The sequence below is a fragment of the Balaenoptera borealis genome, assembly GCF_965194805.1.
Source record: "Balaenoptera borealis genome assembly, chromosome: 6".
Taxonomy (NCBI): domain Eukaryota; kingdom Metazoa; phylum Chordata; class Mammalia; order Artiodactyla; family Balaenopteridae; genus Balaenoptera; species Balaenoptera borealis.
In genome coordinates, this window is record NC_138863.1 from 79,085,158 (window position 1) to 79,110,798 (window position 25,641).

Genomic DNA, 25,641 nt, shown 5'->3' on the forward strand with positions numbered 1-25,641 from the left:
CCCAGCTCCTAACCCCTAACTTGTACACCCGAACCCACAAGAGATAAGCAGAATAAGAAGTTTTCCATGCATCAGGATCTCCCCATGAAAGAGGGAACTTGGTGATAAATAGTAAAATTTCTTCCCCATTATACCAGAGTAGAGAGTCTTAAAAGAAAAAAAGCTCCACAAAAATAAAGCTGCCCTAAAATTATACTGTGTATCTCATAACTAAGCCTCTTCTCATCAGTGAAAGACTGGCTGAATGATTTTTCAGGGCAACATTAAACTGCTTAGAACATTCTGCTTTTTCTTCTCTCATTTGCTGTACACTTATTACCTACTAAATGTTCTTTAACAACAGTGTATGTGTGAAAATCTGGGTGGTGTATCATCACAAGATCTATGTTCTAAGCTTTAATGACTTTAGCAAGTCACTCACCCCTCTGGCCTCAGCTTACTGTTCTCTAAAATGGGGGCAGTAACAATAACTTTGCTGTCTACCTCACAAGGTATAGTTGTGATGATCAACTTACACAAATAAATGTGAAAAAAGTGTTTTGTGAACTGTAGAATTCTATAAAAGTATCCCTTTTTATGAAATACAGAATATTGACACTAGAATGATTTCTGGTCAAGGGAACTGCTCTGACTAAATATTCAAATTTTTCTTCACAGTATAAATACAAACACAATTATGAAAAGGAGAGGGGGAAGATGGTTGGTTTCCGCAGTCTTGAGGATGATCCCAAATTAGTCCATTCCATGCAAGTGGCCAAGATGCAGTCTGATCGGGAGTACAAGAAAAACTATGAGAAAACCAAGACCAGCTACCACACCCCTGCCGACATGCTCAGTGTCACGGCCGCCAAGGATGCCCAAGCCAACATCACCAACACCAACTACAAGCACCTGATTCACAGTTACTTCCTCCCTCCAGACTCCATGAACATCCAGCTGTCCAAGAATATGAATCACATACAGAGTGATGTAAGGCTCTCTTCTTTCTGAGTGATGGTTGCATTCTTAGCATGAGAAGGGAGATTACAGGCTCCTGTGCCAAGTTTTGTATCTAAATTGATAAGGTAAAGTAGAATGTGCTTCTTCTCTTTATAGAATGTATATAAGCATGACTACAATGAATGGTTCAAAGGGCTTGGCTGGAGTCCAGCTGGTTCCCTAGAAGTGGAGAAGGCCAAGAAAGCAACTGAAAATGCCAGTGATCAGAAATACCGCCAGCACCCTAGCAACTTCCAGTTTAAGAAGCTGAATGACTCCATGGACATGGTTCTTGCCAAGCAGAATACGCATACCATGAACAAGGTAGACAGAACAGCTATCCTTCCTTGTAGCTCCCAGCCAGACAGGGCTAGCAGTCTCTGGTTCTTGTTTGGGAAATTTAGTTTGGGCCCACCACTTCTATGCAGTGAGAAACAGTACCAGAGCACTCCCCTACACCATTTTATTCTGCTCCCTACCTCTTATTTTTATTTTACTTGCCCTTCTAATTAAGTTAGAAATTATTTGTTCTTTTAAATTATTTTTTTAAGTCTGAGTTTATTTTTGGTGTCTTTTCTGAATCATATACTACTTTAGTTACTAAATTAATTTAATCTAATTCAAATTGAGTTCATTCAAATATTGTTATATTTTTTTCTTTCTTGTTTGTCCTAAAAACTTATTAAATTTTAAATGTATGCTTTTTAACTTTCTAGTACCTATACACCGTTGATTGGAACAAAGATAAAACCAAGACTCATGTGATGCCAGATACACCAGATATTTTACAAGCCAAGCAAAATCAAACACACTACAGTCAGGTAAAGCTACATAAAAATTTTGCTTGAAACTAATTGAACGTTTTAAATGATGTCATGGTATATAATTGATGTAAATGCTGAAGCAGTGGAAATGAAGGACTCAAACTGGTTAGCGTAGGGATGTTGCAGTTTATGGTGGTTTAAAGCAAGGGCTTCAGCTGTGATTATATATCCCATGGAGTAGGCATTGTGCCTGTTTTGTTTATTTCAGTACTCATTGTGCGTGGCGCAGTATAGAAAATTGATAAATAGCTGTTGAAAGAAAAAATTGCACCAAACAGACCTGGTATGAGCTTTGGCTTTGCCATTTATGAATTGTGTAATATTGGGTCTAAACCTTAGTTTCCTCATCCCTAAAACTGGGACCATAAAAGTGCCTATGACGTTGAATTGCTGTGAGGACCAAATGAGAAATTCCATGAAGGGCTTTCATCACAGCGCCTGGCACTTAATAAGCACTGGATGACCTTCAGCTATTTTTATTATTGTCCAGTTTTAACATATGTACATCCATTCAATGAATTTGATTCAAAAAGATTGACTTATTTATTGCACTTTACAAAAGGCATTTCATTATCTATTACTTTTATCATTTAGATAATTAAAATATGTTACCTGACCCTTTTTTTTTTTAAAATCAATTTAACATCTGTAATCAAAATAGTGAACCTAGACTGTACTTAACTGCAAAGGGAATCTACCTAATATACTTGATATGACCATATTGTGTCTGAACAGAAAAGGACGTGATCAACTACACTACCAAGGAGGTGGGGAGTGAGTCTCAGAGGCAAAAAAAAAAGAAGCCAGATCATGTGATGCTAAGTCATTGCTCTATTAAACAGCTTGCTTTGTTTTTATCCATATCTTTAGAGATAAGATAGATGATGTTAAAATCTGATGTCTACTCTTTAGGTACACTTTTGTTCAATAATCTGTTTGGGTTTTAATATACACTGAATAATGCTAAATAATTTCTTTAATTTTCAGAAACTCTATAAACTTGGATGGGAAGAAGCTTTGAAGAAAGGCTATGATCTCCCAGTTGATGCAATTTCTGTACAATTGGCCAAAGCTTCAAGAGACATTGCTAGTGATGTAAGTATTGTTTGAATTCTATGAGGATACACTGTTATCTGAATCCAGTACCTTAATGCTGGTAATGATTTTCACAGATAGGCCCTAACTTTCAAAATGTAATGCCGTCCCCTTCATCTTCTCCTACCCTCTTCACTTACCCCAAATTCACTCTTGTTTCTCACTGATTGAATATCAAAAAAGGGGCTGCCTGGACAGAGACTGAGCCAGAGGACCTACAAGATGCATTACACTAAGACATGATGTTTCTAGACATTACAGAAGAACCAGAGATTTCCGTTTTCCCCTGCTTGCTTGCAAATAATTTTCCTGGTTTCTATTTGTCTATTTTAGACAAATTCAAAGTGCCAGATAATAAATAACCTCAACAACCTAATGTTAATAGATTTTTCTTTGCACATATTTAAAATTAGCTTCCAGTTCTTTTTATTTAGTCCATCCTTGCATTTACACAATTATAATAAATTGGCTCAGGGTATAGAAAATACAGAAAGTGGCAGGAATTTAGGTTTAAGATCCAGAGGACTTAACTTTCCCCTGGGTATCTGGTCGAAAGTTCATAAAACAAGGATATTCACTCTCCAAGGCAACTTCTTCTGTTTTTTTTTTTTTTTCTGGCCGCACACAGTTTGTAGGATCTTAGTTCCCCGACCAGGCATTGAACCCCAGGCCATGGCAGTGACAGTGCCGAGTCCTAACCACTGGACAACCAGGGAACTCCCAAGGCAACTTCTATTTATGATTGGAAAGGGTAGTAAATTTGGTAAATAAACTGGATATAGTTCCTATTGATCAATTAAATTTTTATAAGTATTCAACTTAGATATTCTGCAAACACTAAAACATATAATTTTGTTAACCCCAAAAATTAAGCACCAAAAATTCAGAGAACTTTGGTTATAGAGAATAAATTACCAGAATTTCATAGGGAAGCACAACCTCTTAATCAAAATCTTTGAAACAAAGCAAAACAAGGATTTGGTTTGGAGAGAAAGCGTGTCTAAAGGCAGAATCTGACATAAAGAAGATGTGGTACATATATGCAATGGAATATTACTCAGTCACAAAAAAGAATGAAATAATGCCATTTGCAGCAAAGACCTAGAGATTGTCATACTGAGTGAAGTAAGTCAAACAGAGAAGGAGAAATATCGTATGATATCGCTTATATGAGGAATCTAAAAAGAAATGATACAAATGAACGTATTTACAAAACAGAAACGGACTCACAGACTTAGAGAATGAACTTATGGTTACTGGGGGGAAGGGGGGAGGGAAGGGATAGTTAGGGAGTTTGGGATTGACATGTACAGACTGCTGTTTTTAAAATGGGTAACCAACAAGGACCTACTGTTTAGCACAGGGAACTCTGCTCAATGTTATGTGGTAGCCTGGATGGGAGTGCAGTCTGGGCAAGAATGGATACATGTTTATGTATGGATGAGTTGCTTTGCTGTGCACCTGAAACTATCAACATTCTTAATGAGCTATACTCCAATATTAAAAAGATTAAAAAAAAAATAAAGACAGAGTCTGACAATAAATTCTAAGAATATAAGGGAAGTTTGTCTCTAATTCAGTTAATCTGTGGCACTCCAGAAGTGTTGAGAATTAATTAGATGGCGTGTTATTACCCACCCTCCAGCTTGCAGGTCAATACTTCATTAAAATGAATAGATGTGGTAATGAACCTAAAGCAGTAGTGATGCTTGAACGGTCCCCAGAAAGTAAACTCATTTTTTCATTTAATGTTAGTGCTCCCCAAGAGGTAAAGATAGTTTAGGAAATGAAATTGTGTCAATACTTTCCTAACAACATAATATTTGATAGTACCTAATTTCTTTTCACGTAAATCTGTTAAAAACTTTCGAAATCTTACCCTAAAATTAAATTACCTATAAATGAATTTCCCACCATTGTAGAGATTGTATCTCCTCTCAGTTTCAAATGGTTCTTGTATCTATACAATCTAAGGAGAGTAGAGCTATTTTTTATGAGTACTCAATTTAATAAGTTAGAATCATAGAATTTAGAGTTAGAAGATAACTTAAAGGTTATTTAATCTAATCTCCCACTCAGCATCCTACCTTCTCTCCATTCCAACTGGTCTCTGGATACTGACAAATATAAGAATTTTTGTGTCCTTAAGGGCAGGTTGTTTCCTTGCTGGACCATCTCTAATTGACGTTATCTATTTCCTTATTTCGAACATGTTACTGATCAGCCCTAGGTCTGTGTTTTAGAACACCACAAAAGTAGCATATTTCCTCTTTCACCTGATACCCTTTCAAACATTTCAAGTTTCTTACTTATTCTCCTTTGGTTTTAGCTTTATAGGTCCTTCAATCCTCTGATCATTCCACTTGTGATTTATTCTATTTTTTCAAAACCCCTCTCAAAATAGAGTGCCTCAAAACTCGGTGTTGTTTTCCTGTTTCAGGTCAGGCCAAGCAAATGAGCTTCTGATTTGCCTTTATCTGTACTCCTACAGAATCTCTTACAAAAATCTACTTTTTTAAAAGCAACTTTGTCAGATTGCCCACATTGAGCTTATAATCCACGTAAACTCTTGAGTATTTTTAGTAGACATAACCATGAAGCTGGGTGTCAAGAGAAAGTAGAACCTACTTCTGTGAAGTGTAATGTATGTTCAGCATCTGGTATCAAGTAAATGCTATTATTCCTCTCATTATTATTATCCCTCTTGTCATTGTCATCCAACAATAATGCAGTTTTTCCCAATTGAATCTAAATACTAGATTTCACTACTAATTTCTTACATTTATGTAGTTCGTTTTGACCTATCTTGGCAATATGTTGAGATCTTGTGGAATTTTGTTTCTAATTTAACATGTTTAGCTGTTTTTATGTGCATGAAGATATGGATCCCGAACAAGCCAAGTTTATGTGACATAATTATATGGCAAACCACTAAAAAACCCTGCTGCTTATTAATAAATTGATCTACACTATTAGTCCTGTTCATCAAGTCCTGAATCTTCCCAATTTTTTTTTTTTTTTTGCCATTCAGCCATACTTTTCCATCATTCCCATAAGGATATCACAAGAGCTTTATCAAATGCTACCCTAGAGTCAGCATACACAATGTCTAGCACATCCTAATATATATTTCTACCTCTAGTTGAATTTAATTTCTCATCATAACCTGTCCTGATACTCAGCTACATTATGTTTTTTTGGAAGCTTCCACCTAAGTTTTCACATTTCTTATTAAGTTAAATGAAATTCTCAGTTTTGGAAAACAAACATGCAAACAAAGCAAACTGAGTTTAACTTGCCCTGTGTTTATGTTAATAAGAGAACTGTTTTCTCCGATTTCAGTTTAAATATAAACAAGGCTACCGCAAGCAAGTCGGCCACCATATTGGATTCCGGAGTCTGCAAGATGATCCAAAGCTTGTGTTGTCCATGAACATAGCCAAAATGCAGAGTGAAAGGGAATACAAGAAGGACTTTGAGAAGTGGAAGACCAAGTTCAGCAGCCCAGTGGACATGTTGGGAGTGGTGCTGGCCAAGAAGTGCCAGACTTTGGTCAGTGACATAGACTACAAGAATTACCTGCACCAGTGGACCTGCCTGCCCGACCAGAGTGACGTTGTTCAAGCTAAAAAGGCTTATGAACTACAGAGTGAGGTCAGTTTCTACTAAATCTCATAGTTTATGTAGTACTTCATATCTCATAGGAGTAGCCATTTAATCGTAGACAGACTGAAACTAGATAGATAAATTATTATTGAATATCTAAAATGCATCTGTTTGTAATGCATAGAATCACTTGAGTCAAGGGTCCAGATGAGGATGGAATTTTGATGGCTTGCTTTGTATTTTCACAGAATTTGTATAAGTCTGACCTTGAGTGGCTGAGAGGCATAGGATGGAGTCCCCTGGGTTCTTTGGAGGTAGAAAAGAACAAACGGGTTTCAAACATCATCAGTGAGAAGATATATCGCCAGCCTCCAGACAGAAACAAGTTCACCAGCATTCCTGATGCCCTGGATATAGTTCTGGCAAAGACAAATGCCAGAAATAGGAGTGATGTGAGTAACTCTTCAGAAATAAATAAAAGAAATTATAGTGCCTGATACCTGGTAGGTGCTCAATAATATTTGCTTAATAAATTAGTAGAACAGCACAGCATCGCATCACACAGCATAATGTTTTTTTATTTGGTTACTTCATTTGAATTATCAGTTACCCTACACTGGATCATGTAAAAATGGGTTAGTATAAATTTTGTCACCCAAATCTTGCTTGCTTATTTATTTATCCAAATCATAAAGAAAAAACTACTGAACGTATTTTTTTTCTTTGAAACTTTAATGAGTGCATTAAAGACCCAGATTTTGTTGGGATAGAGTATATGAGAGGGAGATATTCTGAGTACCTTACACAGGCACAGTGGAAATGTCATAAAGAGTATATAGTTATCTCTTTATCTGGTGGTTCCCAACCAGGGACAATTTTGTCTCACAGGGGACATTTGGCAGCACGCAGAGACCTTGTCATAACTTGAGGGTGGCATGCTACTGGCATCTAGTGGATAGAAGTCAGGACAGTTCCCTCACAACAAAGAATCATCCGGTATACAACACCAATAGTGCTGAGGTTGAGAAACTCTGATCTTTCTTAATCAGAAAGGTTAGTCCAGAACCAGGATAAAGGTATATGGAAATTCACAAGCCTTGGTTTGTTGTAGTCCTGAATGTCTTAATTGGCTCCTCTGGGTTACATGGACCATAGTAAGCATGTTCAGGAAGGAGAAAAGTGCCAACCCCTCACACTCCACACTGCACACCTCAAAGGGAAATTGATAAGTCCAAGGAACCAATGAGACTTTAAAATCTTTTTATATTGAAATAATTTCAGGTATACAGAAAAGTTGAAAATAGTACAAATAATTCATGTATGTGCATCTTTATACATACATATATCTTTTCACCCAGATTCTGCAATTATTAGCATTTTGTCACTTTTGCCTTTTTCTCTTTCTCCCCCTCCCACCTCTTTCTCTTTGCTCTGTGTGTGTGTGTGTGTGTGTATGTATAAGTTGCTTCCTGATGCCGCTCTATCCCTAAATGTGTATTTCCTGAACATAAGAACATTCTCTTAGATAACCACAGTGCAATGATCAAAATCAGGAAAGTAGTGTTGAAATAACACTAGTCTACAGAATTTACTCAATTTTACCACAAGTGTCCTTTATAGAAAGTAAAAAATCTTTTCTGATCCAGGATCCAATCCAAGACCACACGTTGAATTTACTTGTCATGTCTTTAGTCTCCTTTAATCTGAACTGGTTCCTCACTTCGTTGTCTTCCAAGTCCTTGACATTTGTGAAGAGCACAGGCCAGTTGTTTTGTAGAACCTCCCTAGATATGGGTTTGTCTAGTGTTTCCTCATGATTAGATTCAGGTTTTGTGTTTTTGGCAGGATAGCACATGTTGCATCCTCCCCCATATAGGCACATAATATCAATCTGTCCCATTACTGATCATTTTAACTTTGATTACTTGGGTGAAATGGTGTCGTCAGCTTTCTCCACTGTCTGGTTACTATTTTGTCCTTTGTAATTGATAAGTATCTTGTGGGAAGATTCTCTGACAATGTAAACACAGTTTTTCATCAGACTTTCACCCCCTAGTTTTAATAAATCAATGAGATTTTTGTTTGGGTCCCTCTGTCTTCTGTTGAAGAAAGACGGATGATGATCCCGGGACATACAAGAGGCTTTGATAAATCTCATACAAAATCCTTTGGGGGAATCCTAATCCTCCCAAGTAATTATGAGGTATAACTATATAATAAACCACATAGGAAATGAGACTCCCTAATATATAGACATACCCTGAATATGTCATCTTTTCAGAAGATAAGGGCTGTCCCCCAGTTAAACACTGAGGGAGACTTTTACAATCCAACAGGTGGAGAACTGCTGCTCCATTTGATGATGTTGGCAAAGGCTTTAAATACTTGGGTTGATTTCTTACAGGCAGGTTAGTTGTAACTTTGAAAAGGTAATCCATAATCTATATTTTTGAAGGCAGTTATGTCTCAGATGAGTCAAAAAATACTATATTTTCTGCTTATGTTATCTGCTTATGCTCTTGTAATGCTTAATTTAGATGAATCAGTAATACTGTTTGAAGTTAACTATGTCACTCACTAATCTTACAGCGCCACTGAAAAACACTTATTTCTCATTTTAGAGACTTTATAGAGAAGCTTGGGACAAGGACAAGACTCAAATCCACATCATGCCTGATACACCTGGCATTATTCTGGCTAAAGCAAACTTAATCAATACAAGTGATGTAAGTTTCCAAATTCAGCATGTGTTTTCAGAAAGCTCATTTTATTTTTATTTTTTAAAATATTTATTTATTTATTTATTTTTATTTGGTTGCACTGGGTCTTAGTTGCAGTGGGCGGGCTCCTTAGTTGCCGCACACGGGCTCCTTAGTTGTGGCATGTGAACTCTTAGTTGCGGCATGCATGTGGGATCTAGTTCCCCGACCAGGGATCGAACCCGGGCCCCCTGCATTAGGAGCGTGGAGTCCCAACCACTGCACCACTAGGGAAGTCCCCAGAAAGCTCATTTTAATTGCGCCTAAGGCAGTGAATTTATTTGGAATTTATTTTGAATACTTGAATCATTTTAATTAACAAACTACAAGTGACTTAGAGTCCTCATTTAGTGGTTTTAAGCCTGAACATCCAAATAATTGGCACTCCCTATGTCAGATAGAGTTGGAGGGATGTGCTCTCTGTTCATTATAGTCCATTATTACACATGTTGTCATAATGTAATGGTTTGTATAACTCTTCCCTATGTGGATAAGAACTTCTTGGGAGCAGAGACAATTCATATTTGATCTGCAGTGCTTAGCTAGTATAGTGTCTGATATACATGAAATTCAATAAAATTTAAATGAGTGAGCATAAAAAACTGTTGCACACACACAAAAAAACTCAGGCACACACAAAAAAAACTCATGCAGGATAATTTCATTTTTATTTTTATTGTCATCATGGCATAATCTCCTGAAAATTATAGATGTAAAAATTAATATTTTAAAGACAAGTTCTAAATTCTAATACAAACACTTTAGCTTAAATAATGTTCTGGAATAATGACACAAAGGACTAAAATATAAAAACAAGTCCAAAATCAATAGGCACTTTAAACAATCTGGTTTCTAAATGAAATGCATTAAATTAGATTCTCAATTATTTAATTATGTAACAAATCTGAAGAAGCACATTATTTCACTTAAGCTTTTTAAATTCAATATTTAAACTTTCCTCAAAAAATCTTACATTTTAAAAATTATGAAGGACTTTAGTTTCTTACCTAAAAATGTGTATCCTACTTTTGGACAGCCCTGTATTGTGAAATAGACTCTGTTTCACAATGTGTTAGCTACATAGTCCGTTAGGTGTGATTTTCCCCCACTAGAGGTGTTAGATGGGAAAAGGCATTGCTCTTGGGCTTCCCTGGTGGTGCAGTGGTTGGGAATCCACCTGCTAATGCTGGGGACATGGATTCAAGCCCTGGTCCAGAAGGATCCCACATGCCACGGAGCAACTGAGCTTGTGCGCCACAACTACCAAGCCTGCGCTCTAGAGCCCGTGAGCCACAACTACTGTGCCCGCGTGCCACAATTACTGAAGCCCATGCGCCTAGAGCCCATGCTCCGCAACAAGAGAAGCCACCACAATGAGAAGCCCACGCACCGCAATGAAGAGTAGCCCCCGCTCGCTGCAACTAGAGAAAGTCCGTGCGCGGCAATGAAGATCCAACACAGCCAAAAATAAATAAATTAAATTAAATTAATTTTTTTAAAAAAGGCATTGCTCTTTTCTAACAAAAACTTCTAATGAAACATTCAAAGTTAATTGGAAAACAGCACCTAAATGATAATTTCATTTCATTTCTCTACCAATTTACTTCTGTCTGTCTCATTCTCATAAATATTTGGGAAGAGCTGACATTTAATTTTATTGATCTAAGTAATTGAAGAGCTTTCAAGTTTAAAACAGGATCATCAGCAATCAATGAGCATAATTTCCAATTACATTTGAGTATTCTAGAGCACATATTGTACTATCCTCATGAGCTCTTAAAATATTTAGCACTTTGGATTCATTATGATGCAGATGTTTATGGAAAACAGCTTTTTTCAAAGTGATTTTCATCTCTTAACAGAAACACTACCGAATGGGTTATGAGGAGCTGAAGAAAAAAGGTTACGATCTTCCCGTTGATGCCATATCACTCAAAGCAGCAAAAGCATCCCGAGAAATTGCCAGCGAAGTAAGACTTTATCCCTTGTTTGTATTGATTGAATTGCAATTTTCACTTCAAAGCAGTCTCAATTTAATTTTAAATTGAACAGAGTCCTCCAAGTAACAAATTAAAACATAGTGAAATGATCCCAGGGATGCAGTGTGGGATGAGGATAAATTCAAGGATGCATTTATTATGTATGGAATTTTGTAGGATTTAGCCTTTAATCTTTCCTATTAAAAAAACCTTAAATCTGTGGCTCTCTACTCTTGGTGATATTTGGAATTAATGTTCTCTTTAATTTGCCACAAAGATAGTAATATAAGTTAATCTCAAAAAGAATAAGACATGGTTTCTTTTTTTTTTCCTTTAGTACAAGTACAAGGAAGGTTTTCGCAAGCAGCTTGGCCACCACATTGGTGCCCGAGAGATACGTGACGACCCCAAGATGATGTGGTCCATGCATGTGGCCAAGATCCAGAGTGACAGGGAGTACAAGAAGGACTTTGAGAAGTGGAAGACCAAGTTCAGCAGCCCAGTGGACATGCTGGGGGTGGTGCTGGCCAAGAAGTGCCAGACCTTGGTCAGTGACATAGACTACAAGAACTACCTGCACCAGTGGACGTGCCTGCCCGACGAGACTGACGTCATGCACGCTCGGCGGGCCTACGACCTCCAGAGCGATGTGAGTACTGAGGATCATAGTGACATGCAAAGGTGGGAAATCAGTGAATTAACACCCCTTGGATAAGTGGCACCAAACTCACCAGCCCCTGCAAGTGGGGCATAACATTTCTTCTTTTCCTGTGAGTGTTAAATGTCAAACCCTCCAGACCGAAAAGGAATATTGTCTGATACCCTGCCTGTCCACCAAACTATGTTTTCAGGAGTGTTCTTACCTTATTTCATATCCTTTTGATGAAAATGTTTTCTCAAGCCAGAGATAAATATTTATTGGCTATATTTGTATCAACAGAATGTGTACAAGTCAGATCTCCAGTGGCTGAGAGGCATCGGCTGGGTTCCCATTGGCTCTTTGGATGTGGAAAAATGCAAAAGGGCAACTGAAATTTTGAGTGATAAAATCTATCGCCAACCTCCAGACCAATTCAGGTTTACCAGTGTGACTGATTCTCCGGAACAAGTGTTGGCCAAGAACAACGCCATCACTATGAACAAGGTGAGCCTTCAGAGTTCAGAGAACCAAGGTAGGACTCCTAAAGCTAAACCAAAGGAAAAGAAGCATGATCAGGAGAAGAAAGAAATAGAGCAGTGAGCAACAAAAGATATCTGTCTGTCTATCTTTCTATATCTATCCATATCTGTCTACCTAATGTCGATGTCATTTATATTTTAACATTTACTTCAGTAGTTATTTCATGGTTTTGATAAAACGGTACCTTTTTATGGAAAATCATCTCTGCATAAAAGATATTCTAAATTTCCTTTTGTTAACATACAATTCAGAGTATCAGAAGGCACTCATACATATCTGTTCTACTATGAACTGGTTACTTTACTTGAAGATACGTGTAAAATACATAATGTGTATAAAATACGTAACCTTTTGTTATTTCTCTTTATAAAGTTCTTGTGGCCTTGAAGTTTCGATTAACAATACACTGAAGTTTTTTCCTGATGACATTTTATGTTCTCCTTGCTAGCGTTTATATACGGAAGCCTGGGACAAAGACAAGACCCAGGTCCACATCACAGCAGACACACCAGAAATTACGCAGGCGAGAATTAACAAAATCAACTACAGTGAGGTGGGAGCAGATGCTAATTCTATGACACTTGCATGGCGTTTCATATTTCAATTAATCCATTCCATGGTGATGTAATACTAAATGACAACTTTGTAAAGAATGTCTTTTCTTGCTCCGTGTGAATACCAACTCTTTCATTTCTCGCTTACCTAAACATCAGTCTTCAAGTAACACATATTATCATTTCGGAAGTGCACATTATAAGAACGAATGATTTAAGCAGTAACCAGAAGATTAATTAGACCTTCCTCCTTTATTAATTTAAGAAATTAACAATAGACCAAAATACGTTTATCTCCTCCTTATGCTAAATACATAGCTGTGCTAAGTGTATTTTCCACATATGACTTATTTTTCCTAAATTGTACTTTAGGGTCAAAATTTAAGATTTTTAATGTACAAGCTTTAAGTCAAGGATTAAAATCACAGTACAATCAAATAACACCAAGAGACAGACAGACAGAGACAGAGAGGATCTGTCAATATATAAATATATTAGCAAGCCCATTTCCTATTCACTTTCTGTGAGCATAGAGCCGTGTGCCCCCGTATCAGAAGCACAGATGTTTAGGCTGAGAGGTCAGTCTCCTCTAGTGCAGGAGTCCCCGCCCAATAAGTCGTCATCCTGCCTTTGCTTAAGTGTTCTCAGTGACGAGGTGCTTATCTCATAAATCAACCTATTTGTTCTGGAAAGTTCCTTTAGAAGATGCTTCTCATGTATTGGGTCAATGGTTTCTCTCTGTAGACCCACATAATCCTCTAAGACCATGCAGAACCAAACTGTGCCGACTCCGTAAGCGCTGTGTGCCTCCGCTGCCACTTCACCCCAGGTTCTCTTTCTAGTCCAAACATCCCAAGCTCCTGGGCATTCCTCACATGACATCCCTGCTAGAATGTGACTCTCAGAACCAAACAAAATCCTGTGAGTGAGGAATGACTAGTGTAGATAGAGTACAGTCGACATTGCATTTCCTCTTCTGGACATTTACCCTCCATTTCTGCACTCTGTGCCTTGGGGCTCCTTGGGGCTATGTCACCGCTGGTGTGCGTGGGAGTTGGGGTCAACCAAAACCCTAAGACAACTTACATGGGCTTAAACTAGGTTTCCTCTACCTTGTATTTATACATTTGGCAACTTAAATCTCAGTTCAAAGATTGACATTTATCTCTCTGCATTTTTTTCTTAGAATGAGCCTATTGGTTTAAGCCTGTGGAGATTTTTGTGAATCTAAGATTCTGTCCGATGATGTATTAGTTATTTCTTCCAGCTTTGTGCTACCAGCAAGGAAAATATTGTTTCTTTGACAGCATAAATCAATAGCGTGTTACTCTTCTGCAGACTATAACTGAGAGAATTTAAATTGATTAGCCACCACCTTAAGTCATTTTATTTTTCAGGGGTGCAAACTATAATTTTAAAGCTTATACAACTAGCTCTTAATTGTCACCCCAAACTAAAATTGTCAAGTCCCACTCTCAAATCAAAAATAAGTGAATTTTCAGCTAAACCTGCACTATAGGTCCCATAGTGTTACAGGAAAGCGTGTGCTATATGAGCAGATATTTTAAGGGACAAAGGGTCCCTGTAACTAGCCACTCAGCCTTTCTAGAACTGTCAACTCTGTCTTTGCTGCAAAAGCTCAGAGATGTTGTATGTTGCCCTTGGTTTGAAGAGGCCCAGGAAGAATGCCTGAACTGATTGCCTAACCTGCCTGGTCTGCTTTCTCTGACTTTTCTCTATCAGCTTAGTTCAATTCTATTGTGTTTCTTTCTCATTTAGGATAGGAAGATACAATGCAAATTTGATGATGTCACTCTTCCTCAAAGATTGTTGTTGGTTTCCCTTTTCCTATAGGATTAAGGACAAAGTTATCTTAGCACCAGGCCTTCATAGCCCGACTCCCAATTCTTTTCAGTCCTGTCCTGCCACTTCCCCGGGCACTGCGCGCCCCCCCTCCCCCCCCCCCGCCCCCGCTTGATGCCCCTGCACATTCACTCCCCCGTACTTTGATTCATGGAAGTTCCTCTGCCCTTGACCACCATCTCAGTCTATTGAAACCATATTTATCACTCAGGGTCCAATGCCAAGGTCATGCCCTCTGAGGAAACTTCCTGATTTTCAATTCAGAATAAATTGCTCCTTCCTAGAGCTCGTTCTTTTTTTTCTTTAACGTTCAATCTTTTTTTTAATATTATTTATGTATTTATTTGGTTGCGTGGGGTGTTAGTTGTGACAGGTAGGCTCCCCAGCCGTGGCTCGTGGGCTCCTTAGTTGCGGCAGTCAGGCTCCCCAGCTGCGGCCCCAGGGCTCCTTAGTTGCAGCTCTCCGGCTTCTTAGTTGCAGCATGCAGGCTCCCCAGCTGTGGCATGCAAACTCTTAGTTGCGCCATGCATGTGGGATCTAGTTCCCTGACCAGGAATCAATCCCAGCCCCCTGCATTGGGACCGCGGAGTCCTGTCCACCCCTGCGTCACCAGGGAAGTCCCGTGGAGCTCGTTCTTAATAATATGGTTAAAGCACCTTTCATGGTCTGACTTTTTGGCAGCTTGTTCCTCAGGTTATCAGTCTTTCCATCAGTTCTCCCAGAAACCTTGAAGATGGGAGAGGCCTCATATTCATCTTTGTTTCCCAAGTACCAAGCACAGTCATGGCACAGAGTTGGTGCAGAATAAATGAGGATCAAATGAGTTTCCCTCCTGCCCACATTTTGCCACCCATGAGTTTCAGCTTAATTTTTCCACTTCTTTCCAAAACTGATTCATCGTTATAACTAAAAGTTTTAAAACCATGAATAATGTCTGTATATGGCTAATGTAACATAAGTTTTAAAATAAAAAAACAAAGGTGCCATATTCCATATAGGTATCCTGTTTAAGTCTCAACTTCAGCCAAAACCGCAGAAAGCTTAGAACTCTCAAAAGTGAGATTATTACAGGCACCTACCCGTGTAGAACTTGGTGAATTATTTTAGTCCTCTGTCGTTTTTGGATGTGAATGTCAACATGTAACTGATTTTTTTTTTTGCCCAAATTTAGAGTCGGTATAAACTCGCCAACGAAGAAGCAAAGAAGAAAGGCTACGACTTGCGAAGTGATGCCATCCCGATCTTGGCAGCCAAGGCCTCCAGGGACATCATCAGTGATGTGAGTTGTCAGTTTTACTCCTAGTATGTGGTCAGTCTGAAGTGACGTTTTCACTGAACTAAATCTTCTAAAAGAACTTTCCTGGCCCTTTCGAAATATATCATGATGTATTTGTGTAGGGTTTTTCAAAAACCTAGCTTTGAGGGAAATGAAAAATTTGATGTTTACAAAAAAGTTTTATAACCACGAAGTCACAGTATCTTCAGTGAAAGCTGATCCACCAAGAATAGAGAAAGATCCATTCATGTGGAATTTGTTAGAGTGTAGCTGCAGGCTTGGAGATGCTTGTATAAAAATTGTCATAGTGCTTATAGAAAGTGTGACTCATAAACTTAAGTTCTCCCAGTGAGAATCAGGGCCTAGCTTTATATAGCCTTTTAATATACAATATTCAAAAAATGCATATGACACTTGCCATTACAATTCACCCTTGTAAGATCATGGAAAGAAGGCAGTTGATCAGTGCCAGACTAGCCCAAACGTGCACCCTTAGCACTAGCTCCTGGCTTGTGGCTTGTAACTCCCAGAATAAAACCATCATCCTTTCCTGGTACCTCAGGGAATTCTTGAGGAACAGACCACTGCTCTAAAAATCAAGACCCACTATTTGGGAATATGGTAATACGCTGCCCTTTATTTTGGAAGATCATATTAGTGACTCACTTTAGTTTACGTATGTTGGACCTTTCCTACAAATGGATTTATGCCAATAATAATATATAACAAAATAATAATAACCAAGAAGTGTTGAGAAATCTGTGCTAAGAATGTTATATGCATTATGCCACTTATTTTTCATAATTACCCTAGGATGTAAGATTGTGATTATCCCTGTTTTATGGGTTGCTTAAGCAACTTGTCTAAAATCAAACTCTTAGCGGTGATGCAGTTGAAACTCCAGGCAACCTCATTCCTTCCCACTGTACTATATTGCCTCTGCTGACTCGTTTATACTTTCTCACTCAGTTATCTTTGAGACTAGAAGCATGTATTTTGGATAATTGGCTCGGATTCCAGGACAACGTCTTTGGACATGGAATAACAACACTGTTGGTCCATGAGAGATGAGAACCCATGACTTTATTAGGAGCATGCTCTAAGCAACTGGGCTGCTAGGACAGCTTCCCTAGTATAACCAGTTTCCAAAATGATGCCAAAATTTGCCACCACCACTGAATGCCTGAATCCATTATGAAACAGGAAATTCTCTTCTGTTGCTACTGCAAGTAGTCCTTGACCTTGACTTCATCCCCATAGGAACCGGACACTCATTTTACTACTTATTAAACACATCTTGTCACCAAGTGCATCTCTTTTCTGATGTACTTTTAGTGCCTAACCCATTTCTCCAAGTCCCTTGGTCCACATGGCCTCTCCACTGTGTGCATTTGCTGCCCCCGGAACTATTCCTTGTTACCAGGCCATAGGTGATTTGGGGCATACACTACAATTATATGAATTCCATCTATTTTATTACCTCTATAAGCTTCTAGGGGAAAGGAAGGATATTGCCTTGAGTTAGTGCTTATTAGCAAAAGTCAATGTACAACAGTGATATAAGCAAGATGATTTTGTACAGGCTTGTGACCTCTACAGGCTTATAATAAAAATCTGATTTGTGCATTTTCATCTCAGTACAAATACAAAGATGGTTACCGCAAGCAGCTTGGCCATCACGTTGGAGCCCGGGACGTGAAGGATGACCCTAAGATGATGTGGTCCATGCATGTGGCCAAGATCCAGAGTGACAGGGAGTACAAGAAGGACTTTGAGAAGTGGAAGACCAAGTTCAGCAGCCCAGTGGACATGCTGGGGATGGTGCAGGCCAAGAAGTGCCAGACCTTGGTCAGTGACATGGACTACAAGAACTACCTGCACCAGTGGACGTGCCTACCCGACCAGACTGACGTCATGCACGCTCGGCAGGCCTACAACCTCCAGAGCGACGTGAGTATAAGATTTTCCTTTGGCCAACAAAACACCATGTCTGCTTTCCTAAGTATCAAAGTTCCCCCAAGGTGAGGGGAGTTGAGTTTACACAACTGAGTTCTAACTCCCTGGACTAATGCCAACTCTCTATCCAGTCACACAGACATCTGAGAGCATCATTATTTCCAAAAAGAAAGAACCAGCAAAGCACCGATTGCTTTGATGGAAACCTCTAGATTATTGATCTAGTAGAGTTGGGTCGTTCTCTATGTTCTGTTTAAAATGTTTTTCAAAATAGGTTTCTAATCTGAATATTTTGTGGATTCACAAGACATAGCAAAATGTTTAAATTTCTCAAGAATCCAAGCATTGAAATATATATGTAATATAATATAATGTATTATAGTTCAATTTTTTATTTCTTTAAGGCATATCATTATGCTTATGTTTAGTGGTTTATTACTTACAATTTCAGAATTTGTACAAGGCCGACCTTCAGTGGCTCAGAGGCATTGGCTGGTTACCTAGTGGCTCTCTTGAGGATGAGAGGAACAAGAGAGCTACCCAGATTTTGAGTGACCATGTTTACCGTCAGCACCCAGATAAATTCACGTTTTCCAGCCTTATGGACTCCATCCCAATGGTTTTGGCAAAAAACAACGCTATTACCATGAATCACGTAAGTCCTTTTTTTACTTGAGCAGGGTATCAATTTTTGTACGTGTGTATGTAAACACTGAAATCTGTCTTGATAAAAGAAAAATCACATTCAATTATTTTGCTTGGTATTAAAGTGGTTTTTAAGTAAGTGTTGTGCTTCTTACTGATATGAGACGCCTAGAGGTAAAGGTGTCACAAGTACTGACGCACAGAGCAGACTCTCTTTACTCTCATTAAGAACCAGATTCATCACTGGCCTGTACTTGTCACATCCTTTTTTTGTTTCTTTCAGCATCTCTATACAGAAGCTTGGGATAAAGATAAAACCACTGTCCACATTATGCCAGACACCCCTGAAGTTTTACTCGCTAAGCAAAACAAAATAAATTACAGTGAGGTAAGCAATGTATTCATGGTGCATGATATATTTTTTTTTGCACTGCACTTTATAGATCAAACTTACGATGATTTATGTCCATTTCAGAAACTCTATAAACTTGGCCTAGAAGAAGCCAAGAAGAAAGGCTATGATATGCGGATAGATGCCATTCCCATCAGGGTGGCCAAGGCCTCCAGAGACATTGCAAGTGAAGTAAGTGCACCTGTAGAGTTCTTTGCTCAGCTTTGGCTCAAAGATTTCTTTCTCTCTCAAAGATATGTAGTAGAGCAAGTAAGCTATGAAGTTAAGCTTCTAGCTAACAGTTTTTTGTAAGTAAATAGTTTAAAATAATGGTAATAAAACTCTCAACATAAAGGTTAACTTCTAGCTGTGACTGAGTCCACAGCAACATCCATTTCAAAATACTGTCTATGCCCTGCTGAACAAAAGCACTGGCTACTTGACTATAGCTCAGGCAGCCTTTTGGCTTTTCCACATGATGTGTACTTATATACAATTGAGCTCATCATAGGATCCCTTCCAAACCCAGCCCATTCATTCCCTGTAAACCAATGAACCTACAAGGGCTGAAGGAATGGGACACATTATTCTGTTGAAAGTCCAACCATCCACGCTCACCATGTGTTTATCTCTGCATCCTGGGATTGGCTGCAGATATTTACTTACTTCAAAATATGGGTTTGCTCACATTTCTAGAAATGTTTGTCCTTCTATTTCTTTTGTCTGTGAAGTCAAAAGAATATTTTCCCTTTATATCCAAAATATGGGAAGTAACTGTCATACTTTAAAAATAAATGTTCAACGATCACAGAATGGTTAAAAGTATTAATATATACCAATATAATGGAATACCTGCTGTCATTAAAATTCATGTTTGTAGGGAATATATAATGACACAGGAAAATGTTTATATAATAACTGAAATGAGCAGGCCCCAACCCATATACAGTATGACTCCTAATTTTATTCTCTCTCTCTCTCTCTTTCTTGCACACACACACAAAAAGCCGTTTCCATCAGCAGTTATCACTGAATGGCAGAATAATGTCTTAGTTTTTATTTCCTTTTTTTTTTGCTTTTTATTTATTTATTTACTTTTTTAACATCTTTATTGGAGTATAATTGCTTTACAATGGTGTTTTACTTTCTGCTTTATAACAAAGTGAATCAGCTATACATATACATATATCGCAATATCTCCTCCCTCTTGCGTCTCCCTTCCACCCTACCTATCCCACCCCTCTAGGTGGTCACAAAGCACTGACCTGATCTCCCTGGGCTATGCGGCTGCTTCCCACTAGCTATCTGTTTTACATTTGTTAGTGTAAATATGTCAATGCTACTCTCTCACTTCGTCCCAGCTTACCCTTCCCCTCCCTGTGTCCTCAAGTCCATTTTCTATGTCTGCGTCTTTATTCCTGTCCTGCCCCTAGGTTCTTCATAACCACTTTTTTTTAGATTACAAATATATGTGTTAGCATATGGTATTTGTTTTTCTCTTTCTGACTTAGTTCACTCTGTATGACAGACTCTAGGTCCATCCACCTCACTACAAATAACTCAATTTCATTTCTTTCTATGGCTGAGTAATATTCCATTGTATATATGTGCCACATCTTCTTTATCCATTCATCTGTTGGTGGACACTTAGGTTGCTTCCATGTCCTGGCTATTATAAATAGAGCTGCAATGAACATTGTGGTACATGACTCTTTTTAAATTATGGTTTTCTCAGGATATATGCCCAATAGTCTGATTGCTAGGTCGTATGGTAGTTCTATTTTTAGTTTTTTAAGGAACGTCCATACTGTTCTCCATAGTGGCTGTATCAATTTACATTCTTACCAACAGTGCAAGAGGGTTCCCTTTTTTCCACACCTTCTCCACATTTATTGTTTGTAGATTTTTTTGATGATGGCCATTCTGACTGGTGTGAGGTGATACCTCATTGTAGTTTTGATTTGCATTTCTCTAATGATTAGTGATGTTGAGCATCCTTTCATGTGTTTGTTGGCAATCTGTATATCTTCTTTGGAGAAATGTCTTTTTAGGTCTTCTGCCCATTTTTGGATTGGGTTGTTTGTTTTTTTTGATATTGAGCTTCATGAGCTGCTTGTAAATTTTGGAGATTAATCCTTTGTCAGTTGCTTCATTTGCAAATATTTTCTCCCATTCTGAGGGTTGTCTTTCCGTCTTGTTTATCGTTTCCTTTGCTATGCCAAAGCTTTTAAGTTTCATTAGGTCCCATTTGTTTATTTTTGTTTTTATTTCCATTTCTCTAAGAGGTGGGTCAGAAAGGATCTTGCTGTGATTTATGTCATAGAGTGTTCTGCCTATGTTTTCCTCTAAGAGTTTTATAGTGTTTGGCCTTACATTTAGGTCTTTAATCCATTTTGAATTTATTTTTGTGTATGGTGTTAGGGAGTGTTCTAATTTCATTCTTTTCCATGTAACTGTCCAGTTTTCCCAGCACCACTTATTGAAGAGGCTGTCTTTTTTCTGCATTGTATATTCTTGCCTCCTTTATCAAAAATAAGGTAACCATATGTGCACGGGTTTATCTCTGGGCTTTCTATCCTGTTCCATTGATCTATATTTCTGTTTTTGTGCCAGTACCATACTGTCTTAATTACTGTAGCTTTGTGGTATACTCTGAAGTCCAGGAGCCTGATTCCTCCAGCACCGTTTTTCTTTCTCACGATTGCTTTGGCTATTCTAGGTCTTTTGTGTTTCCATAAAAATTGTGAAACGTTTTGTTCCAGTTCTGTGAAAAATGCCATTGGTAGTTTGATGGGGATTGCATTGAATGTGTAGATTGCTTTGGGTAGTATAATCATTTTCACAATGTTGATTCTTCTAATCCAAGAACATGGTATATCTCTCCATCTGTTTGTATCATGTTTAATTTCTTTCATCAGTGTCTTATAGTTTTCTGCATACAGGTCTTTTGTTTCCTTAGGTAGGTTTATTCCTAGGTATTTTATTCTTTTTGTTGCAATGGTAAATGGGAGTGTTTTCTTCATTTCTCTTTCAGATTTTTCAACATTAATGTATAGGAATGCATGAGATTTCTGTGCATTAATTTTGTATCCTGCTACTTTACCAAATTCATTGATTAGCTCTAGGAGTTTTCTGGTAGCGTCTTTAGGATTCTCTATGTATAGTATCATGTCATCTGCAAACAGTGAAAGCTTTACTTCTTCTTTTCCGATTTGCATTCCTTTTATTTCCTTTTCTTCTCTGATTGCTGTGGCTAAAACTTCCAAAACTATGTGGAATAATAGTGGTGAGAGTGGGCAACCTTGTTTTGTTCCTGATCTTAGTGGAAATGATTTCAGTTTTTCACCATTGAGAACGATGTTGGCAGTGGGTTTGTCATATATGGCCTTTATTATGTTGAGGTAAATTCCCTGTTTGCCAACTTTCTGGAGGGTTTTTATCATAAATTGGTGTTGAATTTTGTCAAAAGCTTTTCCTGCATCCATTGAGATGATCATATGGTTTTTATCCTTCAGTTTGTTAATATGGTGTATCACATTGATTTGTGTATATTGAAGAATGCTTGCATTCCTGGGATAAACCCCACTTGATCATGGTGTATGAGACTTTTAATGTGCTGTTGGATTCTCTTCGCTAGTATTTTGTTGAGGAATTTTGCATCTATGTTCATCAGTGAAATTGGCCTGTAGTTTTCTTTTTTTGTGATATCTTTTTCTGGTTTTGGTATCAGGGTGTTGGTGGCCTCATAGAATGAGTTTGGGAGTGTTCCTCCCTCTGCTATATTTTGGAAGAGTTTGAGAAGGATAGGTGTTAGCTCCTCTGTAAATGTTTGATAGAATTTGCCAGTGAAGCCATCTGGTCCTGGACTTTTGTTTGTTGGAAGATCTTTAATCACAGTCTCAATTTCAGTGCTTGTGATTGGTCTGTTTATATTTTCTATTTCTTCCTGGTTCAGTCTTGGAAGGTTGTGCTTTTCTAAGAATTTGTCCATTTCTTCCAGGTTGTCCATTTTATTGGTATATAGTTGCTTGTAGTAGTCTCTCATGATCCTTTGTATTTCTGCAGTGTCAGTTGTTACTTCTCCTTTTTCATTTCTAATTCTGTTGATTTGAGTCTTCTCCCTTTTTTTCTTGATGAGTCTGGCTAATGGTTTATCAATTTTGTTTATCTTCTCAAAGAACCAGCTTTTAGTTTTGTTGATCTTTGCTCATTTCCTTCATTTCTTTTTCCTTTAATTGTGATCTGATCTTTATGATTTCTTTCCTTCTGCTAACTTTGGGGTTTTTTTGTTCTTCTTTCTCTAATTGCTTTAGGTGTAAGGTTAGGTTGTTTATTTGAGATGTTTCTTGTTTCCTGAGGTAGGATTGTATTGCTATAAACTTCCCTCTTAGAACTGCTTTTGCTGCACCCCATAGGTTTTGGGTCATCTTATTTTCATTGTCATTTATTTGTAGGTATTTTTTGATTTCATCTTTGATTTCTTCAGTGATCTCTTAGTTATTAAGAACTGTATTGTTTAGCCTCCATGTGTTTGTATTTTTTACAGAATTTTTCCTATAATTGATATCTAGTCTCATAGTGTTGTGGTTGGAAGAGATACTTGATATGATTTCAATTTTCTTAAATTTACCATGGCTTGATTTGTGACCCAAGATATGATCTATCCTGGAGAATGTTCCATGAGCACTTGAGAAGAAAGTGTATTCTGTTGTTTTTGGATGGGATGTCCTATAAATATCAGTTAAGTCCATCTTGTTTAATGTGTCATTTAAAGCTTGTGTTTCCTTATTTATTTTCATTTTGGAAGATCTGTCCATTGGTGAAAGTGGGGTGTTAAAGTCCCCTACTATGATTGTGTTACTGTCAATTTCCCCATTTATGGCTGTTAGCATTTGCCTTATGTGTTGAGGTGCTCCTATATTGTGTGCATAAATATTTACAATTGTTATATCTTCTTGGATTGATCCCTTGATCATTATGTAGTGTCCTTCTTTGTCTCTTGTAATAGTCTTTATTTTAAAGTCTATTTTGTCTGATATGAGAATTGCTACTGCAGCTTTCTTTAGATTTCCATTTGCATGGAATATCTTTTTCCATCCCCTCACTTTCAGTCTGTATGTGTCCTTAGGTCTGAAGTGGGTCTCTTGTAGAGAGCATATATATGGGTCTTATTTTTGTATCCATTCAGCCAGTCTATGTCTTTTGGTTGGAGTATTTAATCCATTTACATCTAAGGTAATTATCAATATGTATGTTCCTATTACCATTTTCTTAGTTATTTTGGGTTTGTTATTGTAGGTCTTTTCCTTCTCTTGTGTTTCCTGCCTAGAGAGGTTCCTTTAGCGTTTGTTGTAAAGCTGGTATCCATTCAGCCAGTCTATGTCTTTTGGTTGGAGCATTTAATCCATTTACATCTAAGGTAATTATCGATATGTATGTTCCTATTACCATTTTCTTAGTTATTTTGGGTTTGTTATTCTAGGTCTTTTCCTTCTCTTGTGTTTCCTACCTAGAGAAGTTCCTTTAGCATTTGTTGTAAAGCTGGTTTGGTGGTGCTGAATTCTCTTAGCTTTTGCTTGTCTGTAAAGGTTTTAATTTCTCCGTCAAATCTGAATGAGATCCTTGCTGGGTAGAGTAATCTTGGTTGTACTTTTTTCCCTTTCATCACTTTAAATATGTCCTGCCACTCCCTTCTGGCTTGCAGAGTTTCTGCGGGAAGATCAGCTGTTAACTTTATGGGGATTCCCTTGTATGTTATTTGTTGCTTTTCCATTGCTGCTTTTAATATTTTTTCTTTGTATTTAATTTTTGATAGTTTGATTAATATGTGTCTTGGCATGTTTCTCCTTGGATTTATCGTGTATGGGACTCTCTGCGCTTCCTGGACTTGATTAACTATTTCCTTTCCCATATTAGGGAAGTTTTCAACTATAATCTCTTCAAATATTTTCTCAGCCTCTTTCTTCTGGGACCCTATAATTCGAATGTTGGTGCGTTTAATGTTGTCCCAGAGGTCTCTGAGACTGCCCTCAATTCTTTTCATTCTTTTTTCTTTATTCTGCTCTGTGGTAGTTATTTCCACTCTTTTATCTTCCAGGTCACTTATCTGTTCTTCTGTGTCAGTTATTCTGCTATGGATTCCTTCTAGAGAATTTTAAATTTCATTTATTGTGTTATTCATCATTACTTGTTTGCTCTGTAGTTCTTCTAGGTCCTTGTTAAAAATTTCTTGTATTTTCTCCATTCTATTTCCAAGATTTTGGATCATCTTTCCTATCATTACTCTGAATTGTTTTTCAGGTAGACTGCCTATTTCCTCTTCATTTGTTTGGTCTGCTGGGTTTTTGCCTTGCTCCTTTATCTGCTGTGTGTTTCTCTGTCTTCTCATTTTGCTTAACTTACTGTGTTTGGGGTCTCCTTTTCGCAGGCTGCAGGTTCGTAGTTCCTGTTGTTTTTGGTGTCTGCCCCCAGTGGCTGAGGTTGGTTCAGTGGGTTGTGTAGGCTTCCTGGTGGAGGGGACTAGTGCCTGTGTTCT

General features: G+C 37.9%; 1 protein-coding gene across 31 annotated transcripts in view; it reads left to right on the forward strand.

Annotated features, from left to right (window-relative positions):
- Positions 1 to 25,641, forward strand: part of NEB (nebulin) — a 216,213-nt gene that overhangs the window by 66,585 nt on the left and 123,987 nt on the right. For 30 of the 31 annotated variants that reach the window (XM_082395693.1, XM_082395706.1, XM_082395682.1 and 27 more), the window contains exons 41-56: positions 658 to 969; positions 1,096 to 1,302; positions 1,695 to 1,799; positions 2,790 to 2,897; positions 6,240 to 6,551; positions 6,752 to 6,955; positions 9,125 to 9,229; positions 11,125 to 11,232; positions 11,579 to 11,890; positions 12,182 to 12,385; positions 12,870 to 12,974; positions 16,010 to 16,117; positions 17,753 to 18,064; positions 18,522 to 18,725; positions 18,999 to 19,103; positions 19,191 to 19,298. In XM_082395693.1, the coding sequence (XP_082251819.1) occupies positions 658 to 969; positions 1,096 to 1,302; positions 1,695 to 1,799; positions 2,790 to 2,897; positions 6,240 to 6,551; positions 6,752 to 6,955; positions 9,125 to 9,229; positions 11,125 to 11,232; positions 11,579 to 11,890; positions 12,182 to 12,385; positions 12,870 to 12,974; positions 16,010 to 16,117; positions 17,753 to 18,064; positions 18,522 to 18,725; positions 18,999 to 19,103; positions 19,191 to 19,298 (2,919 nt within the window). The remainder of the gene's footprint in view (positions 1 to 657; positions 970 to 1,095; positions 1,303 to 1,694; positions 1,800 to 2,789; positions 2,898 to 6,239; positions 6,552 to 6,751; positions 6,956 to 9,124; positions 9,230 to 11,124; positions 11,233 to 11,578; positions 11,891 to 12,181; positions 12,386 to 12,869; positions 12,975 to 16,009; positions 16,118 to 17,752; positions 18,065 to 18,521; positions 18,726 to 18,998; positions 19,104 to 19,190; positions 19,299 to 25,641) is intronic. The other variant, XM_082395702.1, reaches the window with a different exon arrangement.